The following is a 19,281-nucleotide window of genomic DNA, read 5'->3' as shown; positions in this document are numbered from 1 at the left end:
CTTGGTAGCAAAAGTAAAGATAAATAAATTTATCTTATGGTGAAAACTACTTCTTGTGGCACCTTAGATAAGTACCATGATGAAAACCTGGCAAACAGGCATCATGCGTAATTCTTCCATCATCCATCTATCCCCTCTTCTCTCTTTGATCTTGACAATGTTGAGCTATCTTTGCATATTGGCTATCTTATCCACCAGATTTTCTATTGTGCTCTCCCATTCACTCATAGCCTCTATCTTGAGCTTTATTCTTATTGCTCTATCCCATTGCTATACTATCTAGTTGACCCCTTGGTCTTGATCATAATAAATGAAACATGGTTCTCATAGGTCTCTTGACATGGCTACTCTTTTGGACTACACACTTCATGCTATCTCACTTGTTGGCTTCGTTTCTTATCCTACATGCTATCTTTCTCATTACTTCCATTGCTTATCCAAATATGCTTCATATGACTATTTCACCTCTTTCCCTAGCTTGGGTACTCTTGAGGAGTCAGTCCTTAAGGATCACTTTCACTTGCTTCACATTCCTTTCTTATGCATCTTTGCTTATCCATCGACTTGTTTCTCCATCATGTCCTATACCTTGCTAGACATTGGGAGAAAATGATGTGATCTTGCTTGAGAACTAGTAATCTCTAAAAACCTTCTAAAAAATCCTAAAAATCAGAAAATGTCCTTAAAAAATGATCATCTTAGTGAAAACCTAGCAATAGGTGCTTTGATGTATCACTAAAAAAATACAAAAATACAAAAAAATTGAAAAAAGTCCTAAAAAAATCTGTCAAGTGGTGAAAACCTAGAAACATGCACTACTTGAAACCCTTGCACCTATGTCTATCTGCCTCAATCACTCACTTCACTACACATTTCCTGGCTTGGAATTATTTCTTGTCTTTTTCTCGGGGGCATAGTTACTTAGACTATTGAGGTATTCTTGTGCATTAGGGTTTCTTTGACAACTCACAAAATAGTGTTTCTCAACACTTCCCCCACCTAGACATCAAGTGTTTTTCAACACTTTTCAGATAGTTTACCTACGGTCTCTGATGTCGCAATATTTCTCACTATCAGAATCAAGTCTTGAAGAAATGGCCAAGTGACTTACACACACGCACTTTAACACTTAAACAACTAAGCTATGCTGATCTTTATCTACTTTGTGTGCTGTCTATGACGATTTATTTACTATATGTTCCATCCCTAATAGTCTTTCAAGGATGTCATTGACTAGAAGACTGGGGGCATGGGGCATGTTTTCTTGATTTTTCCTTGTAGGTATACTTTGTTTGTCTATAGTGTTGTAAGCATTTGTGCTTGTCCCATTCAACACTTTGACTTATAAATGTATCATCCTTGACTGTTTCGCAAGACTGCACTTGTGGTTTATCCTAGCGCTTATGCCTTGATATAGGTATAATCTTGCTAAATTAAACTTAGGGAATCTAATTGCATAGTTATCTTTACATGTCTCTGATGCTTAGATTGGATTTCCACATACCTATCTGATATCGATCATATTCATATCCTCATAGTTATACTAGTGATGGTTGTATGATCTCATGATGTCCCTAATAAAGGCTCAATGATGAAATTAAGAGTCTAAATGTTATGCACTTCTTGCTGGTAAACCACTTTTCATATTAGCTTGCATTTTAGGTTCATTTTCTAGCTTAGTCTTGCATTCTTGCATATGGGGAGAGCTCTCTCTTCATCTTTTCATAGACATATTGGCTAACTCCTTTCATATATTTCTTTACTTTCTTCTTGCTCATGTCCTTTACCTTCTTAATCTTTCACTTCATCTCTTTTCTATCTTATCATCACATTATATAAAATTTTGACCTCTTAAATAATTTCAACGTCCTAGATTCATTTTCGGGATCGAAATCCAAATTCGAGTTCATCTTGATGGTCAAAATTGTCTTTTAAAATTCTACTTTCTTCTTAGCAGTTAGCTGGCCTTTTGAGGTGTAATCTCTGAATTATCACTGGGGCATCTTCATTTCTTCATGTCTTCATCATTTCCATACTTCATATCTACTTCAATTCACTGTTTCATGTCTAAAATCACCTTTCTACTCGTTTCGACCTAATTTTTATGCTATATCCTTCAAGGTCAACTCTAGTCAAACTGGGGCATTTTATCAATTTTTTTAATAGTCATTCTTGGGTTCTAATCATCTATCTGTCATCTTGGACATTGCTATATTCTAATTTTCTCATGTCTAGCCAGTTTTTGCATCCCCTTACCTCATTTCAATTTCGATCCCGAGGGGGCAGAAATACTCTATCACTGATTGCTACAGCTATCTATTGCTTAGGAGCATTTGTTTGATCTTCTCACTTGCTCTCACTCTATCCGCTTTGCTAAGTGTTAGCATTCTTCTTGAATTTTGACATCATCTTTTCCTAGTGTTCAGTACTACCACTATCAAGCTGTACATTTAGGACTTGCTATCTTTTTCTACATTTTGTTCTTCAAAATCAGATATCTATATCTATTACCGCCTACTTGGCTTTTTTATTTTCTTTGACATAATGTGTTACCAGATTGATCACGCATTAGTCAAAGAGGGGCAAATGTAATCACCTAAAAATGGTCATCTAGACTATTAGCCCCCTTTTCAACATTTTGGCTAAATTAATTTAATCATTTACCTAGACCAAATTGCTAATAATCAATTCATTTGATTATAACCTATAGTTTAACTATGCTATCCTAAGTTCATTATTTGAATAAAAGAACATGTCCCCTTTTAATTAGATAAAAGACCCCATTCTTCTAACCCACTTAAAGTGCACACATAAAGTATTTTTTCTATTTTGCAATTAAAAGAAAAGGCTTTGTGACTTTTGTCTTATATGAAAAGTCAACTTATATTCTATTGGTTGACTTGTGTGTGCACATGGATCACTCCTCTTTTCAAATTCCACCGTTGATCATCCACCATCTTCATCTTGATCTCTACCGTCCGTACGACTTTAAAAGGGAGAGAGCTTTCCCCCTCAATCCAACCCTCATTTGAATATTGTTATGCTGTAGGTTTTCTAACAGGTTTCTTTGGAGCTTTGTGGAGAACTTCTCTTTCTTGTCTACATTCTCTCATCCATGGCATTCTAGCTTAGCTTAGCTTTCATTTTTACATTTAGCTTAAATCATATAGTCTAATAGTTGGATTGTAACACTCTCATACATGTTTTAGCATAACTGCATTTTGCATTCTCATCTTAGCTTAGTTTCCATACTTGCATTGCATTCTTGAAGAACTCCTTGAGACATTTGCATTCTTGCATCTTGTCTTTGGAACCTCCCATTGCATGGTTTACTAGCAAGAAGATTATTCCTAAGGCTTAGCTGAGAGCCCTTGAACTTAAAATACACTCTCTTGCACTCCGTGGATAGGGAGCTTTAAGCCGGCATCCAAGCATTCCAAACTCATGGAATCGTTTGGATAGAAGGGTTTAGAGTGGGACACTTTTGAGTGTACAACAATGAGCAAGAAAGATTTTGTGTTCTTCTATCAAATATAAGGGATGCAAACCCCACACTAGAGGATTGGATGATACTTATGTCAAGATGTAATTCAAACATGAGTATTACAGAAAATGAGGAGTTTTAAAGCGGTGTTCATTTATTTTCAACAAATGAAAATGTGTACAATCATAATAAGAAAATGCTACTATCATTAACAAACCCTATTGCACGAAGCATTGCTATTAAAACAACACAGAGTTCTATGGATGGAGATGAAAGTGATGAGTTGGACATGCAACTACTACTTAGCAAAGATGCAAGGGTGATGCTAACTTCAAACCTATGGATTGAAGCTGGTCTTGTCAATGGAGCATTAGGATATATTCAAAGTATTGTATATAGACCTAGAAGCACACCACCTCTATCGCCATCATATGTACTTGTGGATTTTGATAGTTACTCTGGAATTCCTTTTGATGATTATCATCCTCAAAGAGTTTCGATTCCTACAATTGATAGGGTTAACACAAAGTAGATTACATTGAGATTGGCTTGGGCTATAACTATACACAAGTCACAGGGACTAACACTACAAAGAGCTACTATTGATATAAGTCCCACTGAAAGAACTGGTCTCACATTTGTGGCAATATCATGTGTCAAATCTTTGCAAGAAATAAGAATTATGCCACCCTTCACATATGAAAAATATGAAAAAATGAAGGCAGGAAAGGAAGTTGCTAGAAGAAAGGAAGAACAAAGTAGATTGGGAACCTTGGAAGTTATTTGATGGATTGTGCATTTTTTCAACACATTTTTGTTATTTTTTTTGATACATAATAGACATTATCAATAAATTTTGATGGTTTGTACTTCTCAAAATAATGAACAATATTATTATATTTTGTCTCTTGAGCCAAATGCTTGGTGATAAAAATCTAATGTTCATTTATTTATATTATATAAGTTTGGTAATTCAAATACATTATTTTCTACTTGAGTTAGTTATTTGAATGGTAAAGATTGCATTTTCATATTTTTACTTGGAAAAAAAAATAATCTCTTATTCTAAGTATTTTTAATATTTCTTGTGCAACATGTAGTACTAAACATTATTTATTCTAACTCTTACTTTATTAGAAATTATGGATAATTTTAAACTTATAATTTTGAAATATTGATATTTTCTATTTTTTAGTTTTTTTGCAGTAAAGAACTAAAACAATGGATGATTTAGAAAACAAATCATAAATCATTGTTGGAAGCCCAAATGGATCTATAAACTCTAATACATTTTTTGAATTTGATATTGACAAATGTGTGAGATTGGTTACAGAGTACTGCAAAGGTATCGTGAAAACTCTTGAACACACAACATTAACGATTGATGGTCCCGATGAGCTAGAAATATGGAAAATGGTGGATGTTTCAAAAAGAGTACGTGAGGCATCTCATTGTGCAGATGCATTTCCGTCAATGATGAAAGAAGTTCATCATGATCATTGCACAAATAAAGGTCATAATACCAATCTGATCACTAAAGAATATGTCATGTACTTACATCATTATGGCAAAGTGTTTTACATAAAGTTATTACTTCTTTGACCTATGGTGCTTATTGATTATTAAATATGATTATATCGGAACATCTCTTTTCTCTTTGATTTTTGTAAGTTTGAAAATCAACAACTTTTTTTTTTTAATATGTGATTTTTATGTGGTTTTATAAATATCTTCCATATTCTTTTTAAACTTATATTAGAATAGAAGGAAATTTAGTTTTTTAATTCTTCACATAATGTGTATAGTTACTTTCATAGCTCTATATTCAAAACATGTGTAGGCTATACTTTCATAAGTCTATATGCATGACTTTCTAATATGTTTGGTATCAAAATATTACTTTATATGGAAGTGACAAATATGTGGTAACACAAATAAATTAAACATTAAATTTATTTTTAATAAATCTTAATTATATGCATAATCCTAACTATCATGTATAAATCCTAAACCTAACCATTGCTTTTGTATAGATTTATATAATATGTATCATTAATAGAATTCCAAAATAGATAGCATTAAGTGGACGTGGAAAATATAGATGAAGTGTTATTTATAATGTACAAACCAAAAATAAACTAAAATCTAAATGTCTCTCAAACCAAAGTTCTAATTATATGCATAATCTTAAACATAATTTAAATCTCAAGATTGTCCATTATCTGAACTCTAACATTAACATTAATCCTAATCTTAAGTATTTGACCTATGATAATTATTATTGTATCATAAACATATTAATAATATTCTCCATCCTAACTGTTCAATCACCTTAATCATAATTCTAATCTTAATCCCTACCAAATAACATTAAGTTTGATTTAAAGGCTAAACACAATCATAACCATAAAAGTAAATTATGACCCTAACCATAAATCCAACCCTAACAATAAACCTTAACATAAATCTAACGCTAACAATAAACCTTAACATTAAATTATAAACATATCATGACCAAAAATTTATTTCTAACTTGACTAAATTTTTATCATCATAAATATAAGTACAGGTCTTGACCCTAACCCTATCCCTAACTTTAATACTAACACTAAGCATATTTCCACTCTAAACAAGATGATAGACCCAACATTAACACTAAACCTTATCTCTAATTATTATAATAAATGATATATGGTAAGAGTAATCCTAATACCAAACCTAACCATGATATAAATTGAAAAGTTATATTTGAAACATAATCAAATAAATTATTCAATTTGTTATGCACGTTGCGACTGCTACTAGCTAATATATAATCTATATGTAGAATATGCCATGATGCATCAAGGCATTGAATTTTTTCATTATTCACTTTTAATATACATTAAAAAAAAGTTCAACGCCTCGATGCATCTTGACGTTTTCTACATATAGAATATATATTAGCTAGTATATAACTAGCACTTGCACCCAAAGAAGCGAGGGGTACGCTGATAGTGATGGATTCTAGTATGCAATTGAAAAACTGATACAAAACAAATCTTACATAGTTGTGGTTCAAAAAAACTGTTACGGAATAAATCTTTCACTTGAAAGTTAAGAACTCTAGATTTTAAAGTTTGATTCAAAAACTGATATGGATAAAATCTTATACACTTAAAATTAAAAAATAACATGCACAAAATTATGATGAACTCCGAAACCAGATGTCAAAATCTTGCTCTTAACTGAATGCAAAAGAATCTAGTGGCAAATATCAAGCCCAAACCTTACCTTATCAAGACTCTTGAGGCATCTAATACACCCCTGGTAAGAAGGATCAGTACAATTGGACCTCAGGGCCTGAAGCACCACAAGAGGATGAGCAATAGAAGCATTACACCCTTGCATAGAAGTAGTAATATTAAAAGTAGCAAGACAAGTAAGAGAAGTGAGCTGGTGAACCCGAATACCACAAAATCACATAATTGCATCGTAGGTAGCATTTGGGCGAGGAATATGAATTCCCTGATTGGACAGAGAAGATTCAAGGCTATTCACACAGGCCTGTGAATCATTGGGCAAGATGGGCAGCTAAGCGATGGAGGAAGAAAGGGGTGGCATCGGGGAGGGCTGAAGCATAGTGCGGGCATGGGCGACGTAAAGCCAAGCAACCAAAATAGGGCAACACCAGCTCCTATCAAGAGATTTCCCTTCATTGCAAGTCTCTTTCACTCCTCCGAAAGATCCAGTCTGTAGGTCTCCTTATGCCGTTGCTCCACCATGGGTAGTGCAGGGATGGTATTTGAAGCGTTGACCACCATTAATGGCTGCTCCGATCTCATGAAAAATTTATTAATCTTAAAAGCATGAAATGAAAAAGCTCTGAAATTTGTCAGAGAAAACGAAAAACCAACACGCGCTCACCAGTTTCCCGAGGAATGCGAAACAAAACACATATGCCACCATAAATAGGCGAAATCAAATATAAATCAAATTTGAATACACAGAATCAAATCTAAAGCAAATCCAAATTTGATAGACTAAATCAAAGCTAAGATTCGGTGATTAAAAAGTAGTTTACCAGATGTTGTTTCGGCGTCAGACAGGTTTGGATGAAATGCTCACCTATAATAGCCTATTGGCTAATAATCAATTATATTATTTAACTTTTACATAATAAAAAAATTATCAATATAATAATAGAAATAATTTTATAAATAATTCAATAGAGGTCAACATTTTTTTTTGAATATTCAAATTTAAATTTTATACTATTCTATGTTTTATATCCCATCAATAATTATATTTACCCTATTATGTGGTATATACATCTTTAAAAGTTAGTAAAAACAAGTTGAACAATGAGAACTTAAAAGAAATAGTTGCTTTTAATGAAATTATTTATTTCTCTTAAAATTTTTATCCTTAATTTTAAAATAAAGAAATATCAAACTTTAATGTTTTAATAAGTTTAAGAGTATAGGAAGTGCATAATTTTATTATATAGAAGTTCTTTGTATTGACCCTTCTCAAATCACGTTATTTTCAGCTTGTTCGATATAATACAATAGTAAACATTTGAAAGTTACCTCCTCTTATCCTGTCACTATAGTCCACCTATTGAGCTTAAAAGTCCTCATATTACCCCTTATCATTATTCCCCTCCCTTCATAAGGCAAGGACTCTAGCTCCACTAGAGCTTTTGTCAAAGTTTGTTTTGTGCGACAAAACTCAATAGTGTACGAAAATGAACCTCAAGTTAAAAATTCTTGAATTTAAATTCCAACTTTTATGCCCCTTTACACTAGCTATTATGGTACATGTTTTGTGTGTCATGTGGTTAAGTCTATGATGTTTAAAAACATTTAATGTCCCATTAACTCCTATAAAGGATAAGATAAGAACACGAAGGAGAAATCATTTAAGCACACTTTTGAAAGGGACACACTAATAAATTAGATCATATCCATATAGGCTACATGTACTCTTATGTACCTTGTTTGTCAATCTTCACTCAAATTCATAGACCCAATCAATCTAAGGGTTTACCTTGATGATCTAACACATTTTCTCTATGCATTCACAAACACCTTAATCCTTACAAACATATCAAACATCAAAGGTCAAAGTGCAAACACATTTTATAAGTCTTAAATTATGTTACTTCAAATCCATACATTAAGTTTAAAACTATAACATCATTAAGATTTCTCATTCCCAGAGTCATTTTAGCTTCCCAATTCGAAAAGATGAGCCATAGGCTAAACCTCTTTGACCAAGAGTCAAGGATCAAGGGGTACCAATTCTGCCAAATTCATCCGAGATGGTCTCAATCCCATCCCTTATGATCTCGTAGCCTTATACTCAACAAACTTTATTCCTATTGATATCTTTAAAAACCTTTAAACTTCACCAAAAACTAAAGACCCATTGACCATATTTTTTTTTTGACAATAATATCAAATCTTTCTTATCATATAATTATCCTCCATTAATTTTTATAAGTTTAATAATCACAATTTGTTTAATCAACCTAGATTTAGGTGAAGGGATTCTTGTTGCCTTACAACTCTACAAGTCATTCATAGATTGAGAATTGACAACCGAAATTCTGCTAAAATTTCTCCCCACCGAACACAAGGGAGAATTGACAGCCTCCTCCGACCGTCATCCAACACACATTACATTCCATCTTTCTGTCAAAATATGATGCGTCAGAAGATAAGAGATGATGACGTGGACGTTTAAAAGATCTCCGCCCAGTACACGTCATCTAACAACGACAAAGGCGTATTTTGTACAGTTAATCCAATGTAGGTAACATTGTATTTTCCGTCACGTAACTAACCGTCGCTCCATTAAGTCCGTCAGCATTAAAACCTCCGTTGCCTTCGCCGATCTCTCCGTCTTGCGACAGGAAAACTCACCGTCAACCATAAACCCTAATGTTTGGCACCAATTTGTCAATTCTACACTCATGTTGATGGAAGTAAAAAGTCAATAATTATTATTTATTTATTTTTTTGGGAGAAAAGGGTACTTTAGTTGAAATTGAATGATTGAATGATAATCTACACTCAAATTGATTGAAGTAAAAGTCATATATATGTATGGTTGAAATTTTATAATGTTCATGTAAATTAGAAATCAAAACATTATTTAAGATTTTGATTTTCATAATCAATCAATGTACGATATAATTGGTACAAGATATATTTGAAAAATAAACAATTTTATTATTTAGATAATTAATATTTTGATTCTCATATAAGATGATCACTCAATGCATGATATAATTGGTACAAGATATATTTGAAAAATACATAATTTTATTATGTAGATAATAATTTTTTAAAGTATTAATTTAGATTTTGTTGGTTAAATCACAAGCGAATCAATGCACATAAGAGAATCAATGCAAAGTATATTGAGACAAAAATTAAGTTTTACCTTTTTATTAGAAAGACATTCTTTAGTATCAAATAAGCATTTGCTTTCTAAGCTATAAAATGATTAATGAAAAATATATCAATGGAAAAAACACACTTTTACCATGTAGACCAAAAAGTCATTCTTTAGTATCAATTTAGACTTTGCCCCTAAGTTACAATATGTAAGATGCAAACTATATTCGACAAGAACAATCTTACATGTAGATTAAAAAGCTAGTTTTAATATTAACTAAGATTTTGCTTCCCAAGGCACACTATGACCAATTGGACATATATTGAAGTTTTTTTTTTTCTTCTATTGTGTGGATTAAAAAGTAACTCTTTAATATCAAATTAGACCTAGTCATCTAAATCAACATATTGCCAATGCAAAATATATTCAGGATAAAATAGAGTTTTACCATGTGGATTAGAAAGATAGTCTTTTGTATATCAACCAAGACCTTGCTTCCTTAGCACAATATGACCAATTAAGAATTTATTTGATAAAAAATAAAGGTTTACCATGTAGGTTAGAAAATAATCCTTAGATCAACTAATATTTTTCTCTCAAAATAATTTTTGATGCTCCTCGAATCATAATTCAACTTGTACAAATTATTTGCTACCAAATTCATACCCCTCAATAGATTCAAACTAAGGCTCATGTTCCCATATTGGTTAGCTAAAATGTTTCATAGACGACCTCCATAAAAAATGAGATCTACATTGAATTAATTTGATGGAATGAACATATATGAATGCTTGACTTTAACCAAAGATATATGAAACTTAGAATGGGGTCTCATGAAGGTGGGCTTCCAAAGAATATTTAGTAGGTATTGTTGAGACTTTTTAGGATTATTTTAAAGTGGGTGGTCCCATGAATTTTGTAGTGTAGTTCACGATTTGAAGTTTAAACTCCACAAATTATGGAAGATGATGGTCTTATGAGTTTTTTTTTCTTTAGCATCTTCAATTCACCAAAGTAAAGGAATAGAAAATAAAAAAGCAAAAAAGCATTGAAAAGCTTTAGATGATTGACAAGTGGTAAAAAAATAAATAAGATAGCAGATTTCTAACCCCCCACCTTTTCCACTTGTTCATATCTACAACGCTAAAAAGTAGGAGATGATATTTTCCAAGGAAAGATCCCAATGAAATCATCAATCAATTATTTTGACCTCATAGGACTTTTCACTCCTTAAAAATAGATTTGAAACCCCCTCATGAAAGCCAACCTTATAATTATTTATTGAGTAACAATCATATAAAATATTCAATATGACTTGCAATAGAATGTATGAATGAAAGATTTTAATAATACTCATGAGGCCAAAGCAACCCGTGAGGCCCAAAAAATAAGGCATACCTTCAAAACATGGCACCAAAGTCTTAAACAATTTGCAATCTCCTCTTTAGATCTACCTTCAACAATGAACTTTGATGAATTAATATGTTATTTGTTAGCTTTGTTTCTTCAAAAAAAAAGTACTTAAATTATCCATTTTAAGATCTCTACATTAATAGTACAAACCTCATTATATATTGGGCACTCTATGACAAAATGTCACTCTATAATGTCACTCTATCTCTATCATTCTTGTGTTACAAAACTCATGAGTAGGAGGGATGACCAACCACTATAATACAATAATCTAGAAGGGGGGTAACTATCTATGCATATTCTCTTTTTCCATTCTTATGTCATCTATCTACCTATTTTACATATTAGCTAATGAGAACTAGTTTTCAATTAAAGTTCTAGCACTTTTTCTCTCCACTTAATATTTGCTCCTATTTAGGATTTTTCCTCATGATCTCTCGTGGAATTAAGGCCTTGATATGACAAACTTTTTTAACACCCATTTTATATTAACCATGTCTTACTTTAGAGTCTTTCCCTTGTAAACTCTTTCATATTTCTTTATTGATAATTAAAATATAAAATAGTAAAGGTATCTTCAACTTGTACAAACAAGTTGAAAATATTTATGAGTTACTGTTTCTAAAGTTTTCCTCATTGGTAAAATCGAAGAGAGTAAAAAAGAAATCTTTAACACATATTTTTTGGAGACTTTGCACTCCGCAAGACTTGATGTCTAGTGGGCTCATTTAGAACCATTCAACTTCACCAAAAGACCAAAAAACTATTTAAAAAGAGCTCAAAAAATGGAAACATGTGTACTAATAACTGATCCTACATTTACTAATAGTTGATCATTTTTTTAACTTTTTTGGTTAGTGATTGGCCCATTTGTGCACCACTATAAGGACATTTCATAAGTAGTACTAGGAAATTTGGCCACAAGTACTAGCTTTTTTGAGTGAACGACTATTGATGCAAGAACATAGTAAGTATAACGAAATACTTTGAAAATACACTTTTTGACACTTAGAATTCAATGATCTCTATAGAAAGAAATATGTGGATACACAAAAGCTAAAATCTTAGCTTTAAGTTGCTAATTCATATAAGAAAATATACACAAAAATGATTAAACTCCAACTTACGATTTTTAGAATTTTAGATATGAAAAATTAGCCTAAATGTCTACTAGGTACTCTCCCCTCTCTCATAATGCGCCCAACAATCCTTGACTTTGCTCTCACTAACAAGGTGGAAAAAAATATTGGAAGAAACTTTAAAAGTGGTCAAAATCCCTTTTTAAAAATTCTTAAGAAACTTTTAAAAGTCGTCAAATCCCTTTATTTACTCTTTCTCAATTAACTCAATTATCACGGTCGGTCTCTCGAGTCATAACTGACCAATGCAAAATGCATGCGAGAAAGAACTCGATGCGAACAAGCGGGGTCAAAATTTATATATTCAACCGGTACCTACACAGGGTAAAGCAAATTAAACATGGGATATAAATTGCAGACCATAGTCCAACTTCGTTTCTCCGCGTTTTAGGTACGGAGTTAGAAATGAAATGCCCGAAGGTTTAGATTAGTTAAATCTGCCATCTGGCTCTTGGACCAATCCCAGGCAGCCCTCTTGGGAGGTTTCTCTCCACCGAGTCATTTCCCTCTCTATCTTTATCCTTATCCACATTCCTCACATGCCTTTTATATTTCTCCATGAAATTGCTGTACCCATCTCCTGCTTGCCCTTGGACTGCTGTAACCCTTAGAACATACATACATTAATTTATATACATATACCAATATATATACACTGGGGATTAATAGGATTCTCCAATAAATGCCTTCTCTGTTCTTTCGGGTTCACCCTCCTTGGAAGCAAAAGGGAAATCCAATCCCAGTTTCGGATTGATAATAAAAGCTTGAACTTGGGATTGATATTGAATTGGGAACTGGCTATGGCGTTTGTGAGTAGCAATAATGGTGGGATATTTCAGGGGTTTCAAAAGGAAGCAGTTGTGGACACCCTAGTGGATGTTGTGATGTGCTTGGTTCCTGTTTGGTTGGCTGTTATGATAGGACTGGTGGTGGGATGGGCGTGGAAGCCAAAGTGGGCTAGTCTCCTACTTGTGGGGCTCAGGAGTCTTAGACCTCAGTTGTTGTTGAGTGCTCCTCATGGCTTCAGCGCTGCTCTCACTGCTTTCATGGGATTTCCCTTGCTGAGAAACTTGTGGACAAGTTTCAGGGCTTGGGAGTCGGAACGAGAAGAAGCATTTGATCATCAGTTTCATCCTGAAGAAGAGTAAGTAATGGACATGCGTCCATGAATGATCTGTTTTTCATTTTCTTCAGTCATTTTATGGTATATATTATTGCTGTTTTTGTGATTTGTTCTTGTTATGATTTACAATTGCATTGGCAAACTATATGCAACTTGCTTTCCCGATGAACAATATTAGATTTGGCCCTAGTCAATTCCGTAGCCCAGAAATATATATAATCTTGAATCTTGAATTATGGTTCCGTTGCATTTTTTTCCTTTCATAGCAGCAGGGGCTATGGATAGAATCTTGAATTATAGTTATGGGGCATTTTTTTCTTTGGAACAGAAGAAATTCCCCAAGAACCGAACTCGGTGGTTTCATCCTAACTGTTGGAGTTCTTAACACATTGCCAAACTTGTAGAAGTCATGCCCTTAAGAACGAGCATGGTTAGTTGCTACAACGACAATCCCTGACCACGTAGGTTAGCCTAGGACAGCACCAAGACATGACATAATGGTAGGGTTTGCATTATATTTTCATGCTTAACACAAATTTTCAATTGAAATTTATCTGGTGCAGTTCGGGGAACAGCACCCATGCTTATAAGGGTGCCTTAGTTCAAAGGGCGGTTGCGTAGAACCTCTCCATTATGGTATATAATCTGTTTACCAAACTGGAAGCAATCCGGTGATCCTAGATTTAACTTAACACCCAATCACATGCCTATTAGTTGCGCATGGCTATCAGTTGGATTAGTTAGTTTTCTCAACCTCCAGGTTAATTAGGAATAGAATCATGTTCTGTGGCTTTACTTAATTTTTTGCTGAGCACTCTTGTAAATACAAGTTTTTGTTAATTAGCACTTAGTCTGTGGGAGTCTCACGTTTGGGTGGGAGCAATGGCAGATGGGGTAAGCTGAAGGTTCATAAGACAGGGTAAGCTGAAGGTTGATAAGTTTAATGGGCATTGATAATTTTATATGTTTTTTATATCCCACTTCCAGTAAATGATGCAGATTTAGCCTACACAATTTGTGTCAACTTTGCAAAAATTTGGCTGTGAGCTAGTAAGAGTAAGAGCATCATTCTAGTGACTTCACCTGGCCTTTGTATTTTATTGAAGTAAAATTCGTTCATTGGCGAGGCCATTTTATCAAATCTAAGCACTTGTATAGAGGTGGTTTAGAACTGCTTCCAATTTTGGAATTCTTGTTGATATTATTTCCAAATTACATCTACTCTCTTACTTGGGATTGCTTTCCAGGTTTGTTCCATAAGTTGTCCCTGTACCTTTCCCATTTGTCTTTATGGCTATAACTAAGTACGGGGAATTTTATCTGTTGAAAATACCTGCTTACCTGTGTTAATTCGTCACTAGGCTTCTATTAAAGATCACGTGATCTAATTATGGTAATGGGATATGGATTTATTTCATTGATTGATTCTTCATTTTATCATGGATGAATTACTTATGTTCTGTTGAGTTATTTCTTGTGTCAATACATAGATAATTACATCCCGCTTTCCTTGAATCTCAAAGATCTTTACCTTTTGTCTAGAACCCTAACTCTTTCATCGATTTAGTTACTTTCATCAAATATAATTTCAATTTTGGTACTCATTTAAGTCTTTCTCTTTCAAGTTTCTTTAGGACGTCCTTGCAGTTATACACATTTGAAACTCTTGATCATGTAATTTAAGTCATGATCTTGCTTTTCTTCAGTGTTCTTTATTTTTGAATAACAAAAATTCCCTTGGTAGAACCTCAAGTTTTTTATAGAAGCTGGATGACACAGTCATAACATGCACTGTGCATAGCATAGAAGTGAAAGTATAAGACCTACCAAATTGGTTCAAAATGCTAGTTCTTGAGATTGTAGTGTGAAAACTTACAAAACAGAAGAATGCCTCAACTTGATTGTACTTCGTAAAATACTTTGAAAGGGATATTAGATAGAGATTATATTTTTTACATATCAGTTCTGCCTTATACAGAATCTAAAGTTGGGGGATCGTCATAATGGGGCCATAGGGAATTTTTTCTGCTCTAAAGCTTTGGGGCCATTTTTCAGTCTCCATGTGTAAGAAGTGAAGCTTATAGGATCAGCAATTGCTTGTTGAATCATTTTTTTTTTTCCCTATCTGTATTTGATTTGATTCTTTTTTAAGGAATTATTTACATAAGAGAAACCTATAATATAAGCTAAAAATCCTACAGAGACATTTATAGCTTCCAGCTTACAACTTGCCACCCTCTACCTCCTCTTAATTTGTTTCTATATACAACTGAAATTTGAATGATACCTTAACTCGGATCACTTGTATATGAATTTGACTGATCTTCAACTAAATAACTACAGCTAAAGTATTAACTAAAATGAATTCCCTCATTGGTATTGATTGAATGTCCTTTGGTCCCTTAGACTGCTTTGGTCTCGTGGATGTCATTAAAATCATTCATTTCATTTCATTTCCTTTGCACATGCACTACTGTAATGAGTTTATGAATGATTTATAATTTATTAATTTAGTTGCTTTAAAGGTTTAAGTTATAGGTGCATGACAATTTTTGTGCATTTCCAGTACCAGTAATGGAGGAAAGGATTTAGTTGTAACAAATGGGGACTTGGAGCACTTATGTCGTCTTCTTGAAGTAAAAGATGGTGGTCCTCTGTGGCATCAGGTCATGGATCGTGCAACTCCAACCATGAGCTACCAAGCTTGGCGACGTGATCCAAAGGTAATTTTCCTTTCATGTCTGATGCAAAAGGCATTGGATTTCTTGTATCTTGCCAATTTCTTAGGAACATATTATCTACATTGTTGCCTGTCCCCAGCTACAAGATTTCAAGTTAACTTTTGATACACTAATACCATATACAGGTTGGTCCTCCCCAATATAGAAGCAGAACAGTATATGAGGATGTCACACCTGAACTCCTGAGAGATTTTTTCTGGGATGATGAATTTCGTGCTAAGTGGGATAATATGCAACTTTACTCAAAGACTCTAGAAGAATGTCCTCAGACAGGAACAATGATTGTCCATTGGATTAAAAAGGTACAGTGGATGATTGACATAAATTTGTGCTTTTAGAACTTCTTGAGTTTTAGATTATTTTCTTACTATTGTTTTAAATCTTGCAGTTTCCAGCCTTCTGCAGTGATAGGGAATATGTGATTGGTCGTCGGATTTGGGAGTCTGGAAGAACGTATTTATGTGTTACAAAGGTGTGACATTGGAAACTTGCCATTAGGTTAGGATAGTAATAACATTTTCTATAGTAATAACATTTTCTATAAAAAAATTCTTTGGTTTTCAAAGTTAATAAGCTTCTTCTTTTAGGGGCTACATTTGGTAGTAAAAAATACAGTTAATGACGGGGAAAGGATATAGTAAGGATGCAATTTTAGGGTTTATAGTTTGAAAGTGGCATATTGTTTGACATGCTTTGCCATTTGAGGTTTTGTTTGATGCAATCAAATTTTAGTGTTAGTGAAAAAGAATTGTAAATCTTCTTTTCTCCAGTTGCTTATTTGAATTTTTTTTTACACAGTCTGACGAGATGATCGCAGATGTTAACTTTCTTTTTTACAAACTGCTGTGAAAACTATTAAGAAATTTCAGTTGTGTCATGATTGCTAATGTGAGTCTTCAACGAAGCATAATTCTTGTAAATCCATGGGAAGTGGTACTTCCTGTATTAGTAGTTGAAAATATCTTTGAAATTTGCTTTTGGATTCTGTTAGGGTTAATCATTGAAAACTTGCTTTGAGAATAACCTCTAAAATGTTCAAACCACATCAAGTAAACTTCAGGAGAGAGTTTTTTGATATCTTGGTGTATCATGTGCAAGCCCTAAAACTGTTTAATTAACAAACATTTTCCTCTAGTGTATTAGTTCTAAATGCATATTGAGTAGAATGCTGAATGAGGTCCAAATGACTGATGCCAACTTCTAGCAGTGCGGACTTCGGTAAGCACAGAAAAGTTCTGTTTAGAGAGTTGCGCAAAGCTGTAGAAACTATATAAGAGAACTTGTATTTCGGTCCTGGCATAAACTACATGATCAACCTCTTCTGCTTGATAAAAGAAACTGTCTGTTCAAGAATCAAAACTAGATAGTTGGAGAGTGGTTTCCAGATGACAGAGCCATTCCAAAGTTTTAAAACATTTAAAAATCTTTTATTTTCTAAATTAGCTGTATTAGATTATGGTAAATTTGAAAGTAGGGCAACCTAACATGTATATTTTGAATTTATTTGTGCAGGGTGTACCATACCCCTCACTCCCAAGACACAATAAACCAAGGCGTGTTGACCTCTACTATTCTAGCTGGTCCATCCGGGCAGGTATAATACTTTGCACTCTTTGCACTTGCAGCCTCTTATGCCAAGTGCTTAACTATTTTTTGTTTAGTTTATATAAATTCTCAGATTTTTATTCTTTATGCGCTATAATACTTTTTGCCCCCCTTTTATGTCAACAACAGTGGAATCAAGGAAGGGAGATGGACAGTTATCTGCCTGTGAGGTTGTGCTCTTTCATCATGAAGACATGGGAATCCCATGGGAGATTGCTAAGCTTGGAGTCCGTCAAGGAATGTGGGGAGCTGTTCGGAATATAGAACGTGGAATATTGGCATATAAAGTGGAGAGGCAGTCGGAATCTCCTTTATCAAGATGTGCATTCATGGCAAGAATTAACTCAAAAGTGCCTGCAGACTTATCTAGAACATTGGGGTTAACTTCCAAAGACACTGAGGATTCACAAGATATTATAGCATCTTCCAAAGAAGCAGAGGGGGGACATGTTTCATCAAAGACACGGCAAGGAAATGGATGGAAATTCATTATAATTGGAGGAGCCATGGCTCTTGCATGTGGACTTGATAGAGGGATTGTGAGTAAAGCAGTCATCATTGGAGTAGCAAGAAGGTTAGGAAATATTGGGAAACGGCAATAACAGTGAAGAATGGAAACGATTTTATGGTGATTACAGGCTATATCGATCAGAACAGGATGGATATTCATTGCATTTTTCCTTGATTTAGGACTGGGTAGAAGACAATCTCTGTAACATCGTTTGCAACTTCTTATCGGAGCAAGAAGCTGAAGGGAATGTTCGTTGCAGATTTTACAGTAGTCCAAGAAAATGCAATCAGTCAGAAATCACATTGTGCTTCTCTTATAAAGTTGCAAATTTTTTCCTCTCATCAGTTGTGATCTTGAGAATTCTTCATCAATGTAATAGATGTCTGAAGAAGATACAATATAGTTTCTTTGCAACGTTGCCAATATGTGATGGATGCCCTTAACTTATTACAATGCGTTCAAGTCATTCTAAGTCTGTCATATGTGCACGTGTGTTCAAACCATTATCTAATGCCACCATTTTAGCGTTTTGTAGTTTTCTAAACTAGCGCTCCAATATAATTAAAAAAAATTGTGAACATACAGAAGATTAATATTAACCAGCCTCTGTTACTTGGTGCATACTTGCATATCAATTAAGCTTGGAATAAAAACTTGAAATGAAAAATTACCAACTTATTGCAAATTGTCAAAAAAAAAAAACATATCTCGAACTGTTCCATCAATATGGGTTCCGGCTTTGCTCAGAAATTAGTCAAATGTACACAAATTTAGTCATATCTGCAATCTGGTGCTTGTATATCTATACAACAAAACAGTTGCGTGCCACATTTTTATCCTAGTTCTATGATCTGTTAGGAAATGAGGTGGGCCTGTAT

General features: G+C 33.7%; 1 protein-coding gene and 1 pseudogene across 1 annotated transcript; one reads left to right on the top strand and one right to left on the bottom strand.

Moving 5' to 3' along the window:
* Positions 1-6,693: 6,693 nt before the first annotated feature.
* On the bottom strand, positions 6,694-7,386 carry LOC149530451 (putative GPI-anchored protein At4g28100 pseudogene; annotated as a pseudogene).
* Positions 7,387-12,626: 5,240 nt separating this feature from the next.
* On the top strand, positions 12,627-18,850 carry LOC149530450 (uncharacterized). Its single transcript, XM_089808695.1, has 6 exons — positions 12,627-13,567; positions 16,113-16,269; positions 16,413-16,589; positions 16,676-16,759; positions 17,800-17,881; positions 18,022-18,850. The coding sequence occupies exons 1-6, from the start codon at positions 13,224-13,226 to the stop codon at positions 18,492-18,494; spliced, it is 1,317 nt and encodes a 438-aa protein (XP_089664821.1). The 5' UTR covers positions 12,627-13,223; the 3' UTR covers positions 18,495-18,850.
* Positions 18,851-19,281: the final 431 nt, after the last annotated feature.

This window comes from Cupressus sempervirens, chromosome 11, assembly GCF_028749045.1.
Source record: "Cupressus sempervirens isolate cs-2001-9-10 chromosome 11, ASM2874904v1, whole genome shotgun sequence".
Lineage (NCBI taxonomy): Eukaryota > Viridiplantae > Streptophyta > Pinopsida > Cupressales > Cupressaceae > Cupressus > Cupressus sempervirens.
The sequence above is the reverse complement of the archived record's forward strand: the minus strand, read 5'-3'. Positions and strand labels throughout refer to the sequence as shown.